General features: G+C 34.6%; 1 protein-coding gene across 1 annotated transcript; it reads right to left on the reverse strand.

The window, feature by feature from the left end:
* Positions 1-228: 228 nt before the first annotated feature.
* On the reverse strand, positions 229-12724 carry LOC133294645 (dihydrolipoyllysine-residue acetyltransferase component 1 of pyruvate dehydrogenase complex, mitochondrial). Its single transcript, XM_061493351.1, has 19 exons — positions 12682-12724; positions 12543-12587; positions 12363-12436; positions 10970-11039; positions 9991-10182; positions 9845-9889; positions 9622-9695; positions 8758-8827; positions 8157-8549; positions 7610-7670; positions 7478-7522; positions 7291-7374; positions 3441-3517; positions 3312-3374; positions 3073-3143; positions 2890-2950; positions 1806-1866; positions 1646-1726; positions 229-773 (listed from the first exon to the last, which is right to left on the reverse strand). Exons 1-19 carry the CDS (start codon positions 12703-12705, stop codon positions 715-717), a joined length of 1650 nt encoding a protein of 549 aa, XP_061349335.1. The 5' UTR covers positions 12706-12724; the 3' UTR covers positions 229-714.
* Between the last annotated feature and the right edge of the window lie 3687 nt (positions 12725-16411).

Here is a 16411-nt window from a genome sequence, read left to right on the forward strand (position 1 = left end):
TTCTGTAGCTATTAATAAAGTTAAATGAATCAAATACCTTCATCTTTTCAAGTGCAATTCAATGACGGAATGGAAGGTGCTACCTTGAGTTGCATAAACGTATTCATCAATGAATTCAATCCTATATCCAGACTTTGATGGGAAGGTTTAAGCACAAATTCCCCATCATCAAATCTAACCGCAAGGCCAGAACAGCCTAGCATATGAACATTGAACCAAAAGTACCGATTGTGACAAATCTTCCCATCACTTAAGTCGGATATGCAGCACATGAAAGGAATTCTTATTCATCAAAATGTTGGTATGTCTATACAAAGCTGTTCATACAAAATTAAAACATCAAAGGGCATCAGATTGCCTAATGAACAAAATTTCCAACCTGCTTGAATCTCAATCGTTGGAAACCTAATTTTACATGGTACTTTGACAGGTATTTTCTCAGGATATTTGGTAACTAGACCCAAGATATTATTTTCCAAAAACTGATAAGGCACAACAATCGAAAACTTTTAGATAAAAAAAAAAAATACTCCTCGTTAAACCCGACTAGCGAGTGTGGGGTGGAGGAAATCTTTATCTGAAAACTTTAAGATAAGGAGATAAAATTATAAATGACAAAAATGGTGCTATGCAAGCTTGATCCAGGTTGGGGTGAATCTACTTGATTAGTCATGAGAAGTTCAATCAAGTAACAAGAACATTTGCTGCATGTCATTATAAAAGAAGTCGTCTTATGTCACTGAAGTTTGACTGCAAAGCAGAGAGAAATGCACCTGCAAAATATAATTAAACCACATTTTAAAAGTGTAACTTGGTGAATCACAGCAATAAGGGATCGTAGGCGTTACTTAATATGTTTCATACCAAGGTCTCTTCAACAGTCAATTAATTATTAATGAGAAAATGACATTTTGTACGGCTTGGTGAAGTGTTCTATTTCCGTTTTGTTTTAATTAACTAAATATCAAGGGAAAAATGTTTATCCTTTTAAATGACACAACTTATATCTTTTCACTCTCACATAGAAGTGGGACCCACACCTTTATTTTTTTTTGTCAACTCTCTCTCCTCCTTTATCTATCTCTTTCTCTCTCTTAAAATGACACAACTTTACATCCTTTAAAATGACACACACTTTTCCCAAATATCAAACTAATTTAACCAATAATTTATCCACAATTAACCAAGATTTATCAGAATGTAGGTATATTATAGGTTGACTATATGCATACAAAAACAATCTACGAACTGAAATTGAAACTTCTTCACAAGTGGTTAATTATGTTTGTTTTTTGAGTTAAACTATGTTATTATTTAGTTAAAAAAATTATATCAGCTGACAGGAAAATATCTTAGTGAGCTGAACTTTTGGGTCATTTTCCCATTATTAATCTAAGAAACAATTTAACCATACAAGAAAAGCCATGACTAAGGCATTTCTTATCACGTGCTAACATGTAATTGTATATGCAAAAATTATTCCCGTGTTCATTAACTGAATATATGGCAATTGATTTTATTCTATTTTAGCTGCTTTGATCCCAATCAGCTTTGCAACTTCTCAAACCAGAAGGCATGTATGTAAGAGTAATCAAACTTCTTTCTACTTTCAATTGGCTAACTCAAGAGTTCTAATTACACATACCTCCAACTTTGCCATCAAAAACCCGATGATCAGCAGACAATGTTAAGTTCAACTTAGTGGCAACTGATGGCTTCTCAATTCCTAGCAAATAAAAATCAAAGTCAAAACAACTTAAAAGTTTAGCAATAAAATGACATTGAGAACATCCATAAATTTATACCATCAGCTTCAATTACTGGTTCCACAACTTTGTTGCCTCTCCCTACCGCAAGAATGCAAGCCTGCAGCATTCGATAAACAAAATAATAGAAAGCCACAGTAATAAGAAGCAACAAAACACTTTGAACATTTTAAAATCCAGTCCACTAGGGGTCAGCAACTTGGGTAACTATTCTCATACTAATAAACCACGCATTCTGAAAAGATTTTCAAGGTAACATGTTTTCATCAAATGTATGTTCCTGGAACAAGAATGGTAAACCTGAAATCCATTGTACTCTTTCCAGTTTTTTCCCCTTTCTTCAATAGTCAATCATATTAGGAATTAGCAGTCCTTGGTTCACTGTGATGGTTTGATTCTTCATTGCCATAGTATAGAGTACCAAAAATAGAATTTCGCTTTGTCTTTACCAAACAAAAGAAATTGGGAAGTCAAAGAATATCAATAATTTCGAGAAGGGTCTGCAACTAAAGTGACTTTTACGAATATCTCTAAACCTGAAATCTCCAGTTCTCTTCTCTTTCTTCTTTCTTTTAAAGAAAATCAAATTAGGCAAGAATCATCCAGGTTCACTATGACAGTTTGCTTCTCCGTTGATGTAGTAAATATAGAAAAAATATAAGTTGGTTTTTCATCTTTATAAGTAAGCCTTGGAGCAGCGGTAAAGTTACTTCTTTGTGATTGAAAGGTCATAGTTTAAGTATGAGAAACAACCTCTTTGTAAAAATGTAAGAGTAAGACTGCGTACAATCGACCCATATCCCTATCTTTGCAAAATCAAGGAACCTTGTGTACTGGGATTTTGCCATTTATAAGTGAATAAAGTAGTGAGTAACTGAGTAATTACAGTAATAATTAATTGCAACACATGCATAATATATGTAAAATAATTTTGTAGAAACTTATTTATTAAAAAGTTTTATGAAAAGAAAAGTTATATATCTCTATCAATCTATTTATAGGTGAGTGACTGGAATTACATTGATTGCAAGCAATTATTATAATCTTATATAAGGGTAGTAAATTAGATGTTACTAGTTCTAGGTGTGCGTGAGAGAGAGAGAGAGAGAGAGAGAGAACGAACCTGTGGGGGGTTTATAATGGCACAAAATTTATCCACAGGAAACATTCCTAAGTTTGAAATGCTGCATAAAGGCAATGTATAAAGCTCTGAATTATTTGTTTTGGCATAATATATATATATTTTTTAAAAGATGATAAAATGGGAATTTACGAGCTTGTACGACAGTATATGTAGCAAACTAACCTAAAAGTCCCCCCTTGGAATTCCTGTGGCATCAACTTGCCTGCACGTGCCTTTGCAGCTAGTTCCTTGACCTAATGTACCAATAAACTATCAAAGTTGTTCAAGAAGAAAACAAGAACCCCACTTTCCAATATTTTAATTTACTAAAAAGGACCATGAATGCTTAAATTTAACACAAACAGATGAGAAGTCCAAATAAAGTCATTAAACAAAAACCTACATGAATGACTTAAAATTACCTCTTTGGAGATCGCAGATATTGTCTTGTGATCAGCATTTTTTATTATTGGAGTCATCAAGCCCTGTAGCCACACAAAAGGTTTGAGTGCTTTGTAAACGAATACTGAAAATTAAACACCATCAATTACCTTTTCAGTGGCAACTGCTATGGATATGTCAACAGAATCGCATAAAATGACCTCACCCTTCTCAGCATTCCAGTATGCTGCCATAATGTAAATTGGATTACAGCATTAGAAATTTCTATGGAGAATTATTCAGTTTTAAAAGTAGGCAAGCAAATGGGAAAAAAGTAAAGAGCAATGACAGGGATATGAACACTAAAGAATGCAACATGCCAAGAATGTAACATATATCACAATCTATCATCGAAGTATTTGATTGTTTGTCAATTATGTATCTCCTTTACAATATTTTAACACTCTGACTTCAGCATGTGAAAGAATAAACAAGTCAATGACGATTAGTACTGGCTGGTTGGGTTTATATAGATAATTTAACCTCATCTACTCCAAAATAGATATGGCATGTTGGGTATAAAATCCAAAGAAATGGACAAAAATGTAAAGAGCAATGACAGGTGTAAAGACGGTAAACAATGCACCAGGAATGAAAAGTATCCAAGTCTATAAACCAAGCACGGGATTGTTAAGACAATTATATACCCATGTTGTAATAGTTTTAACACTTGATTACAGAACCAGAGGCGGATGGAGGTAGATGAGAAGGGGAGCAAGTGCCCACCCTTAAAATATGAGTAAAAATACAAAAATACACTTATGTTAAAATTTAAGTTTTTCTAATTTAATTTCGGGGTAGGATATTATAACAATTAATTAGGGTTACTACTAATATTATTACCAATCATTTTCACCGTTAGATCGATTATGTTGATCCAACGGTTATATTTATTTTCATCTTTTTATAGTTATGATTCCCCATATTTGATACTTTATATTTATTTTCACTTTTGTATGGTTATGATTTCTCATATTTAATGCTTTTACATTAAATATGAGGATCATAACCATACAAAGATAAAAATAAATATAACCACTGGATCAACATAATCGATCTAACGGTGAAATTGATTGGTAGTAACCCTAGTTGGTTGTTACGATATCCTGCCCCTTTAATTTTTCTCCTTCTATTTTATTTTCCCGTGAGTATTTTTTCTCCTCCACGTTTATTATCCAAATCTAACAGCAAAGAGCTCTGTTCCAGACCCATCATTTGCATATACATACTGATTCATCTCCTCTCAAATCTCAATCTCCGTTATTGGAAGTTGAAACATTTGCTTCTTCCTCCATCATCGGTCTAATTGAGTCACAATCCGTCTAGATCTAGATCTAAACCAGATCCAGTTAGCCGACAGCTGCTCGCAAGTCGCGTTCTAGACCAAACCTAGATCTATAAGTACATGAACTTGTTGAGTGCCCACCCTTCGTTAATTTTCTGGATCCGCCACTGTATAGAACTGTGGAAGAGTATTTAAAAAAGCAGCAAAGGTTAATGCCAGATGGCTCGATTCATATGCAAGAATTTAGGCACATTTATGACTTCAAAACAGACTTCACATGTTCAGCATAAAATCAAAACATACTAAGGGCACAGTCAAAGAGGCTTGAACGAGAATAATCATTAACTTGGTAAGTTAGAATTTGGCTATGCAAATCTTAGTTAAAAATTAATTGGTATCTGTTACAATATCAGGTTATTCATGTGTTAGAAGCCTAGTTATTTTAATAATCTTACTGGGTTGGGTTATTTTATTGATGGGCCTTCGCAGTTTGTATATCAGAGAAGGAAGCCAAAGAAAAAGGCCCATGACCAAATGATCGTTGTGAGGGTGCAGCCTGTGACAATGATAACAGAAATGAGAAAGTGGAGGGGAGAGAAAATGAGTTAGTTATAGGAGAGTACTGGTGGCAAGCTAGGAATGGGGAGGGGGAGTTTGCTGGTAATGGAATTGTGAGTGGAGTTGGTTATAGTGTGGAGGCAGAGGAGTGTGGAGGGGTATGTATGAATTGAGACTATTCTGGAATAGGGAATTGGGAACTTTTGGGTGAGGTTGTAAACCTTAGAGGGAGTTGGGTATTGTAATCGTTAATCTTATTCTTCCACATATTTGTTTTCTGTAGAATTGGTAGTCTCTGTATTAAGTGCTTGCTTTTCTGGGTATTGCATTGAATTCCTGAATGTAGCTAGCCTCCAGTTGTCTTGTTCTTATTAATATACATTTCTGGTACAATTAGTTATGCTAGTTGTACATGGCCTGGATTATTAGTATAAATATTAGTGCTTTAGGTGATACGTAAGAGTATGTGTTACAACTCAGTACCAATTCACAAGATAATGGAAAAGGAAATACTAAAATGAATTACTGTTATGAAATAGCTAACACCAGTACACGATTGAAGACCCTAAAATGGAAATCGGAATAAGGGAAATACTTACAAATCACGTTGCAGTGACTAGATTTCATGTAGATGGACAGAAAGGAAATTAAGGAAAGAAAGGACGACACCTAAGTAATGGCCACCCAGAAGTATTCGAGAGCTTCTGGCTTCTCTCACAAATGCTCAAGTCCAGTCCCAAAAAAATGTCCAGATCCCCCGAAATGAAGCCTCTTGCTTTTTGATATCAACCTTCGTCGGATGCTCCACATGTGTGACTCTAACAAACAGATTTCCCCCTAACTAACCTTTGCTGAGTCAGCATATACAATTGAGAGCAATAATCCCCTACATCTCTTCTTTCATAAGCCCTCACAAACGTATCAGCGTGCATTTTCCTAATCTAAACTTTTATGTACAAAATAAAAATAAAAAAATACATCATATAAGAAGAACATTTGGTGAGTGAAATATAATGTTTCTCTCATCCATTCATCTTCCATCAAATCCTAATTTTTATTTTTTTATTTTTTTTATTTTTTTTGGAGGGGGGAATCCTTATGGTTTCAACATTGTATTATTTTCCATGATCTAATCACATTCCTATTCTTCTGTTGAGTTTAAGAAATATGGAGTTCCTTTCTTTGGTTTTCACCCTGCTTTAGTGTTTGGTGACTGTCACTTTTTCAGGCATGCTTTTCTTGTCTGCCACAGTTGCTGTCTCCGATTCTTGCCTTTTCCTATATCTGACTGGTGATTTGATCCAACAATAGGAATTAGAAGGTTCCAAACTATAGGAGCCTGAAGTTTCAGGTCAATAGGCCTCTCCATGCGCTACCACTAGTCACCTCTCTCCGACAACTTTATGGCCACACGCCGGCACGTGATGGTGTGTCCAACTGTTTGTCCACCTTTTCTAGCCATTTCTTCTCTAAGCCAGGTATACTCACTCATTCATCAAAACCAAGGCCATTTTTCCCCTTCTGACCCAAGCTTATGTTCACATCTTTCTCTTTATGGCTACCATGTGATGTTTAGCCGATGGTTACTCCACTATCTTAGTATTAAAAATGTTTTTCTTCACGGGAAGCCTGTCAAGAAGTTTATATGGGGTGTGGTTGCTTGAGTTGGCTTGAAACAGTCTTCACGGGTGTGGTTTGGAAGGTCCAACGCAGTTAGTTCAACAGTTTGGCATGATTCACAATGAAGCAGATCATTTCATTTTCCATTGCCATTATTCACATAATTGGAGCATCTATCAGATTTATGTTGATGATATTATTATCACCAAAACTAAAGTAATCAAGTCTTTTTGTAACCAGAACTAGAACCCATAGTTAACACCGATAAATAAAAGATGCTTTGAACAAATTGTCGGAAACAAGATGCCATTGCTTTCTATACTCCAGAAAACAAAAAATACTACATTAACTTTAAAGCATATGTGCAATAACAGGGAAAGGAAACCCACAACTCTAAATAAAATAATTATTTTGTGATGGGAATTCCCTCTATTTCCTATGACAATTATATGCAAACCTAACCGGAATGGATAGAACAATCAGAGGAAATTATTTACCGTTTGCTTCTGGTACATTTCTGAGAGCAGCTGCTACAACTTTGATAATAATGTCATTCACTGAAACTTTAACGTCATACTGCTCTGCAATCAAGGAGCAATAAAAATATATCGGTTTGCAAATGTACCATGATCAAGAGGATAACATCTGACACATGCCAATGAAAAAAATTATTACTGGTCATACCTTGAAGATCCTTTCGAAGGGAAAGAAGAGGATCCAGTGTAACATCTGACACATGCCAATAGAAAATTCATATCAATTGGTCAATACACAGATTAATTTGCAATAATATGCCAGGCATAAGGGGATAAAAACCTGATGATACATATAAGTGTGGTGTATTTTGTTTTGATTCCAATAACCTCTTGGCAATCACCTGCAGAACAGTCAAAATTATTTACTGATACGTCATCATATATTGAGGGGATGAGTGGAAGGAAGCATAGTTGAAACTTAACCCTTCATTAATTATCCATTTTACCAAGTATTCCTGTGATTTAGAAATGTAAATAGAAAGGATAGAACATCCAAAATCAGTCAAACATTCTTTAAAATGAGCTCTGTATCACTGCATGTATACCAACGGCCAAGGATTTCTGTTTGGAAAAAAAGGTGTGGAACATACTAGATAGAGGCCATAAAAACAAACTTGACCCTATTAGGTCTAACAACAAAATTTCCCCTTAAATATTCGAGCAACCAACTTCAACCAGAGACACAAAACAATGGCTGCTTGGAATCCCTATTGAATACTGTTCATATATCCTTATTAGGCATGAATAATTTTCATTGTCATGCAACATGCTCCCTGAAAGAACTGAAGAACCTTATTCGTGTTTAACTGAATATTCAATGGACCTACCTTGCGAATTTGACTATTAGGAAAATCTTCATAAGCATCTTGCTGTTTCGAGTCAGGCTTTGACTGTTGTGAAGCTACAACTTGCTGATGACTTTGAGATGGTGATGCCTTTTCTTTAAACGAAGTAGGTTTGGGAGACAATTTTCCATACTTAATAGCAGAAAGAACATCCCCTTTCAGTAGGGTGCCATAAGGACCAGATGCATTCAACGTTGATGCATCCAATCCATATTCGGTAATTAGCAACTTTGCAGCTGGACTGATTCGTTTTGTATTGCTTTTCTGTGCTTTGACTTCACTTTTAGTGTCACGTGGGGTGGCCTTCTCCGGTTGGCTTGCTGAGCTGCTGCTAATAGAACTCTTTATAGCTTCAATATCACTTGCATCTTCAACCTTGTACAACAGCAGGCAGCATCAGTGCAAGGGAGGGATAACAGTTTGGTAAACCAGCCAATAAATATATATGATATGGCCAGACATTTGCTTGGTTTGTATTTCAAAAAAACATGTATAATTTGTTTGACCTCTTTACTGACCCTAACATATTTCATGTTGCATTGGCAAGAAAGTTACAAAATTGTAAAACCATTCTCAGACTTACTGTTATTGCAATAGGTTGTCCCACTGCCACTTCTTTTGAACCTTCTGGTGCAAGTATCTTAGCCAGGTACCTAGACCCCCCACCCCCAAAAAAATAAAAAATAAAATAAAATTGTCAGGCCTGGTTAGCTCGAAAGTGAAACTTTATCAGGACAAAGAAAAAAGGAGTACAAATAAAGCTCATCTGTAAAATAAACCAACTAGAATGCAAGCTTTGTGCTAAAAAAACTGGGTCAGTAATTTGAGATTAACAATTAGCAAGATTATAAAGAGAGCCTGTAATCTACCACAAATTGAAACCATGAAAGAGACACCATTCCTGGTTTTTAATTTTGTGGAACTCTAATTTTCTGCTCAATGGAAACTAATTACTACCATGTATATCTATAAACAATGGGAAAAAGGTTTGTCCTTTTAAATGACACAAGTTGTGTCATTTCGCTCTCACAAAGAGGTGGGACCCACACCTTTATTTTTTTTGTCCACTCTCTCTCCTCCATGATCTATTTTTTTTCTCACTTAAAATGACATAACTTTACATCCTTTAAAATGACACACACTTTCCCCATAAACAATTCAGTAAGACATCAGACATTTCTTACTAAATTGTTTGACATCAGACATTTATGTCTTACTGAATTGTTTGATGTCTTACTAAACATCAGACATGTAATAAAAATATTTAATATTCATATTACATGGCACAAGTCTTCACTATATTCAAACATTATTTAAGATGCAATATCTTGGCCAAAAATCTATTTGTCTAATAGTATTTCAGTTTGTTGTAACGCACACAATCACACCCAACAAACAGAACATTTACAATGAATGGCTTTCAATGTAGGGAAAGAGTAATTATTACCCTTCTTCGAGAGTTTCGAATTCAAGGGTAGCTTTGTCTGTCTCTATCTCACATAATATGTCACCCACTTCAATCTGTTAGATAAATTAGTAGTTAATGTATAGCAGACAAAAATATAAATGGACGTTAATGACTATTCACATTCTTCACATTTTAAAATATTAAAAAAAATAATATGAAAAAGAGAATCTCACTCAAAACGTTACATTAAAACATAACTAACCTTGTCTCCTTCTTTTTTCCTCCATTTAGCAATGTTTCCTTGGTTCTGAAGAGAAAAATTAAATAAATTGAAAACTAACGTCTTCATGAAAAGAGAGAAAATTTATGATGCTATTTTTACGAAGTGTAGCATCAAAATGTTTTCACCATTGTTGGGGACAAAGCTGGCATTTCAAGAAGGACATGAGGTGGAAGCTCTGATGCATTAATTGAAGTAGAAGTTGATTCTGGTTTCCTCTCTTCATCTGTGACATCCTGGGGTGTTGGTTTCTTCTCTTCAATCCTAGTCTCAACCCCCACAGAAGCAGGAACATTTTGAATGTCATTTGCATCCTCAACCTTGTCAAGGCCCAACGTTAGAGCTTACATTAATCAAATATTTAAAATACAGACATCGATTGAATCCCACTAATTAATAGTAAAATCAATTAATTTAATGATTACATGAAGGAAAAAAATGTGTCATAAGATTTATGAAGAAGGGCAACCTGGTGCTATAAATCTCCTGCTCTGTGCAGGGTTCAGGAAAGGGCCAGACATATTATGTGGATCTATAGTAAGCAGCCTTACCTTGCATTTGCAAGATGTATTATAAGATTTATGATTTATCAAAATTACAACATTCAAACTCTATTTTTCTAATAGGCCATTAGAAACTGAAAACTGAAATATACTTCCTACGTCAAATTTGCAAGTAATTTCAGAAAAGAAAAAAGTTTATGTTATTTAAGCCATTTAATAGAGTGTGTGTGTGTGTATTTAATTTTTGTCCACAATTCAGACAAATTTTTTATTATATTGATGCAGACGAAGAGTTAAAACCAAATCATGTTTCAGATCACTTCAGGCAAAGGGTAACTAGAGAAGTTTTTATTAGAGCACCTTGGAAACCAGAAAGGTACAAATTGGGACGTACAAGGAAAACAATTGTTTGTCAATTTTTAAAAAGTGAAGAAATAAATTCAATGGGCAAAAGAAATCTTGAAGGAATAACAAAATTGCAAAATTAATTTCTTGATATAAAAGCTACTTTTATTTGCAGAATACAATAATGTTGGAAGTAAACTTTGCAATGGTTTCCACATAACAGTAATAATGCAAGAATCAGAACTTAATGATGACTTACTGTAATAGCGATTGGTTGTCCAACAGGCACATCCTTTGAACCTTCAGGTACCAATATCTTAGCGAGAAATCTGCAGGAATCATCCAATTACCATAACAACCACATTTTATTATGCATTAAAATTTGTATGTCCCATATGATCTACAGTTCTGTGTTCCAGGGTCAAAATCAGTCAAGTATATTGAACCCTGATATAATAGAAGGCCAAAATGGGTATACATTTCATAAACAAAAATAACAAATAAAAAATGAGAAAAAAATTCAGAAAATCAATTCTGACATTTTTTGTCTAAAACGGACAAATATGCATTAGACATGCACATAAAGTACAAAGACAGCAAAGTGGAGAAACAATGAATGACTACAACAATTCATGGGTGGTTTTCTCCATATTTTTTTGGTTAAGGGTTAACTGAGTATTGCGATTCACAGCAACCAAAATTACAAAATAGTTCTTGGTTTCTTACTCCTTAATAAAGTAAGTTGTCTAACACTGGTCTTAGAGCACAGAGTAATCTTACAGTTTTGATCTTTGCCACCCCTTCTCTAATGTTTTAGTTTCAGTTCATGCAGTGTAATAAGTAAGTAAGTATCAACAGTTAAGCAGAGAAGAGTTTAAGCTGTGTTTATTCTCTGATGGTACCATTAGATCAGAAAACACTGCAATTATATTGAGATATTGGGACAAGCCCTTACTTACGGACACCAATGCTACTCACAAGATAAATGAAACAGTAACACACATATTGACATAAACTCCAAACAGACTTGATAAGACACTTTAATGGAAAGACACTAAACAATGAACCCAGCTACACTAAGACCAGAAGAGAATGCTGTGACCTCCCTTAATGAGGAAGAGAACCCCACTCCTCATCAAGCTTCCCTACCTCACCAATATGCTCACTGTCTAACTGCCTTCCTCACTCCCAGACCCTTCAATTATAACAGACTCCACTCCCACGTTACCACCCACTAATTCCTCTCCATTGAGAGCCTTCCACATGTCACTTCTGATAACAAACTCCATGGGCCTGTTACTTTGGGCCTTATTCTGTTTCTTCCTCTCTTTTTTACGTTCATATACCAACTTCAATGGTCCAACAGTCTCCAATAGGCTTCAAGTGAAAGAGCATATTAAAATAATTAAAAATATTGCCAGTCCCCCATTTAAATTCTAACAAAACTGCTCACATAATTTCCTGAAGACCCTTAATATGGAGATCCTTAGCTGCTGGTCTCTCAAGAAGTGTTCAATGACGATGCTTCTGATTTTTTTACTTACCCCCCATAAAGAAATGGAACAAACATAATTCTCTAGCTGGTAAGATACTCAAATATATAAAGTTTAAATTACAGGTCATCCAAAACTTAGGAAGAAAAAGGAAATTACCCCTCTTCAAGAGTTTCAAATTCAAGTGTAGCTTTGTCAGTTTCAATTTCACATAGTACATCACCCACTTCTATCTGTCGGAGTTATCAATAGCAAGGAGAAAATGATTAATTGATTCAAAGAAGTCAATCTCCAAAATGAAAGCATCAACGCAAACTGAATTATGATCTACCAACTGACCTTATCTCCTTCTTTCTTCCTCCATTTTGCAATATTACCTTGGGTCTGAAACCAAGAGAAGTGGTCAACAACACTCCATGGAAGCACTAAAATAATAGAGATAAAACACAGCGAAAAAATTGTGTTCCCCTAAGCTCACCATTGTAGGAGATAAAGCTGGCATCCCAAGTACCGCATGTGAAGAATCTATCATAAGGGGAAAAGATGATCAGACCATAAGCCGATGCACATGACTTAATATATGCAGATTATGCTCTTAAAACACTAAAATTTTGTTAAAATAACAAAAATCGCTAGCCATTTTAAAAAATATTTTTTGATAAAAGAAGAAATTTATTGAGATGAAGAGAACAAATTACAATGAGAACGGAGGACAAGGAATCCTCCAAAACAAAAGAACATAAAAGAAAACAACCAAGAAAAAGAGAAAATCAATGTAGCAAAGCTTCCGAATCCCTCAGCATAACTCTTAGTGAAACCCCATTAAAAAGGCCATGTATTTTACACTGAATAGATCCCAAATGCCTAATCTTGTCCCAAGTGAAGTGAATTGCCAAAGAAACCTCCTTAAAAATATGAGAGTTCCGACTCCAACCAAATGTGCCAAATTGTAGCATAGATTGAATATTGCCACAAAAAATTGGCCTCTTTACTTCTACCTAGCAATAAAGTAACCATCAAGAATTGGTCCAGGGACCAGGAACCCACCCAACATTCACCGAAATGCCGAATAAGGAGTTCCACAAAGAGACCACAGCAGAACAACGTAAAAACAGGTGAGGAATTTTGAGAAAGCACCACTAATTACACACATATCAGGGGAAAGAGCCTTATGGAGCCTACGAACCAGCAATATCTCATTAGTATTAAATCTATTAAATACCACATTCCACATAAAAGACTTGACCTTAGCGGGAGCTTTGGATTTCTACAAGGATTTATCAAGAAGAAAAGTCTCTGATTCAAGCAACTTAAAAAATATATAGATAACTAGAAAGATGACAATTAGTAGACAAGAAGATAGTCCTTCCTATGATAACACAAGAGACAGTCAAAGCTGCACAAACAACAATGTAAACAAAATTATGATCATTGAATTTAACTTTAAAGGACCACAATTTAGAGAGAAGAAAAATTATCCCACAACATTTTACAAGAGTTTCGCTGCAACCACTTTATTATGTCTCATAAAATTGAAATTTAACCAGTATCACTTAAATTCAAACATAATTTACAAATAACAACCCTCCATGAAAAATTAATTTAATTTTGTAATCAATGTGATACGATCCTAGTTAGCAAACGGTTTAGAAGGGTGTATAAAAGAAAGAGAAGCGGGGGAATATTGCATAATGCTGAGTCACATTATTGTTGTTGGAAGTCACATTGGATGGCATTAGGTCACATTGGGGGAGCTTATTCTACTTAGAGGAGGAGGTCAACATTCTGAAAGGGTATCTTGGAATATTGAGTGGAAGTGGAACCTTGGGAGAGTGAGGCATCTCCAATTTTCTCACATTATCCTTTTCCCGTTTCTGCATTGTTATTTTGTTTTCCGGATTCATTGTAATTTCCCTTCGTTCTATAATCAGTGTCTCTGTTTCACTGTCATTAGATTGTAATTGTCTCTTGACTTCCATGAATATATAAATTCTGGTTTACCAATCCAAAAACTTCCCTGTTCTCTATTGTTTGTTTGTATTTAGTTGGAGGACTCTATCACAATAAAACCACAAACCATTCCACATTAAACCCGACTAGCGAGTGTGGGGTGAAGGAAATCCTTGTGCGCAGCCTTACCTTGCATAATTGCAAAGAGGCTGTTTCCTTGATTCGAACTCATGACCTTTCAGTCATGAAAGAATAGTTTTATCACTGCTCCGATTCGCCCCCTTAGTTGGAGGACTCTATCACAATGTTAGTTAATATTTAAAGTTATTACTTTCAGAAGTGTGCTTCCCTTGCATAACATATGAACTTGTAAATCAGTTTAAAAATACACATCCTTAAGACGAATGATGAGATTGGGAGCTAACCCAATCCTATCTCATGTATGTTCTGGTTTGTCTGACCTATTTATATGAACTCAAGTTTCAATTGATGTTTAACTTATGCCTCCCTTTTTACTGATGCATATTCAACAATAATCAATTTGACTAAACTGATTACATGTGTTTAGCCCTGATTGATCAACAGTTTAAAACTCAAACTGAAGCTTGAATTTGGGTCCCATTAAACATCTGAGATAAAAAATTTATAAAAAAAGTTTTAGTTAGACTTTTCAGGCCCATTCATTAAACTCCTAATTCTGTCCAATGAAAGGCTGAAACATTCTTCAAAGCAAAAGTGTCAACTCAGAATACACTCATGAGTTTTAATAATTCAACCAGATTGACAAGCAAGTAATGGCCAAAAATAATAATAATAATTAATAATTAAAAAAAAAAACAGAGACTAGCAATTTTACTCTAATACCAAGCAATAGCAATTTTATATGCAAGTCAACTCATTATTTTAAGGACTTACACGTCAACATCTACAAGCTTCTTATTCCAGAGTAAGTTGTAAGCATACAAGAGTGCTCTAAATAAAATCATATCTCTCCATTCTCCAGCTTGTCCTAAAGGGCTCTGCTCTGACGAAGGACATAGAAGAGTTGTAATATTAAGGTACTAGGTCTTTTAGGATAAATTAATTTGTTAGTCACTATAATATTTGGGAATTTTCAATTAGAACTTAAATATGTAGGTCCCTATATTTTCAATGTGGGGATTATCAAAGTTTGTAATATAGGGACCTAAAACAGAAATTTTTTAAACTGTAAGGACCCAGTCACAAACCTTTAAAATATAAGGAGCTAGTTGAAAATTCCCAAATGGTATAGGCACCTATAGATTAATTTAAAAATTTTCAAAAATGGGGAAAATAGGAGATTAGGGTTTCCAAAGCAATCTTTAAGATGACCAAAACATTTATCAAGAACAGTTACAGAGAACTATCAGTATTTCACAAATAGGTATCAAGGAGGAAACACTCATAGCAAGAGAAAGCATGCACTTTCTTGGGTTGGATAGCATCAAAAGCGAAAAATCAGAAAACTATGGGTTTCCTAAGACAATCCTAAAGGGCCTTTTTAAGTAGACATTTCCCCCTAACTCAAAATAAGTAGACATTAAAAAGCCCAATTGAGCTACAAGCTCATTAGCATAGAAAAAGGCTTTAGTAAAAGAAAAGAGGGAAGTACAGCAACAAGGAGAAAAAAGAATCCTCCAAAACAAGAAAGCCAGTACACAAAGGAGAATAGGGAAAGATTAAGAATGCAGCTAGGCTTCCCAATCTCTTTGCATACTTGAGATCGTAATTCTCTTGAAGCAGCCATGAGTAGAACACCTAAGAGAAACCAAAAATTCTTGACAGAACATGCTTTAACAGTTTAACTACCAAACAGAGCATGCTGCATCATCCTCATGTCACACCCCCACTAAATATCCATCTCTTCTTGTATATGTATGCAATACAATAGTCTCTTGACTTTTCTACGCATAAGATTATCTAATATTTCGTTTTATAAGATATTAGATCATAAAATGAGAAGGATAAATTTCAATTTTATAATAGCTGATATACGTATTATGACATTACAAAAAATAAAAAAAAGTAGAAAATTAGAATTAAAACATGTTTCCGTTTTTATTTCCTATTAATTAGGATTGATTATGATTGATTATGATTGATTAGAATTAATTGTGATTGATTAGAATTAATTGTGATTAGGATTGTGATAGGATTGATTAGTCATCGCTTAGTCATTCTTAGCGATTCTTTCTTGTATAAATACTCACTCATGTAATTTATTCAATATGAAATAT

This window comes from Gastrolobium bilobum, unplaced genomic scaffold (assembly GCF_033153095.1).
Source record: "Gastrolobium bilobum isolate Gb01-03AN ecotype WA unplaced genomic scaffold, APGP_CSIRO_Gbil_v1 utg1377, whole genome shotgun sequence".
In the NCBI taxonomy this organism is placed as follows: domain Eukaryota; kingdom Viridiplantae; phylum Streptophyta; class Magnoliopsida; order Fabales; family Fabaceae; genus Gastrolobium; species Gastrolobium bilobum.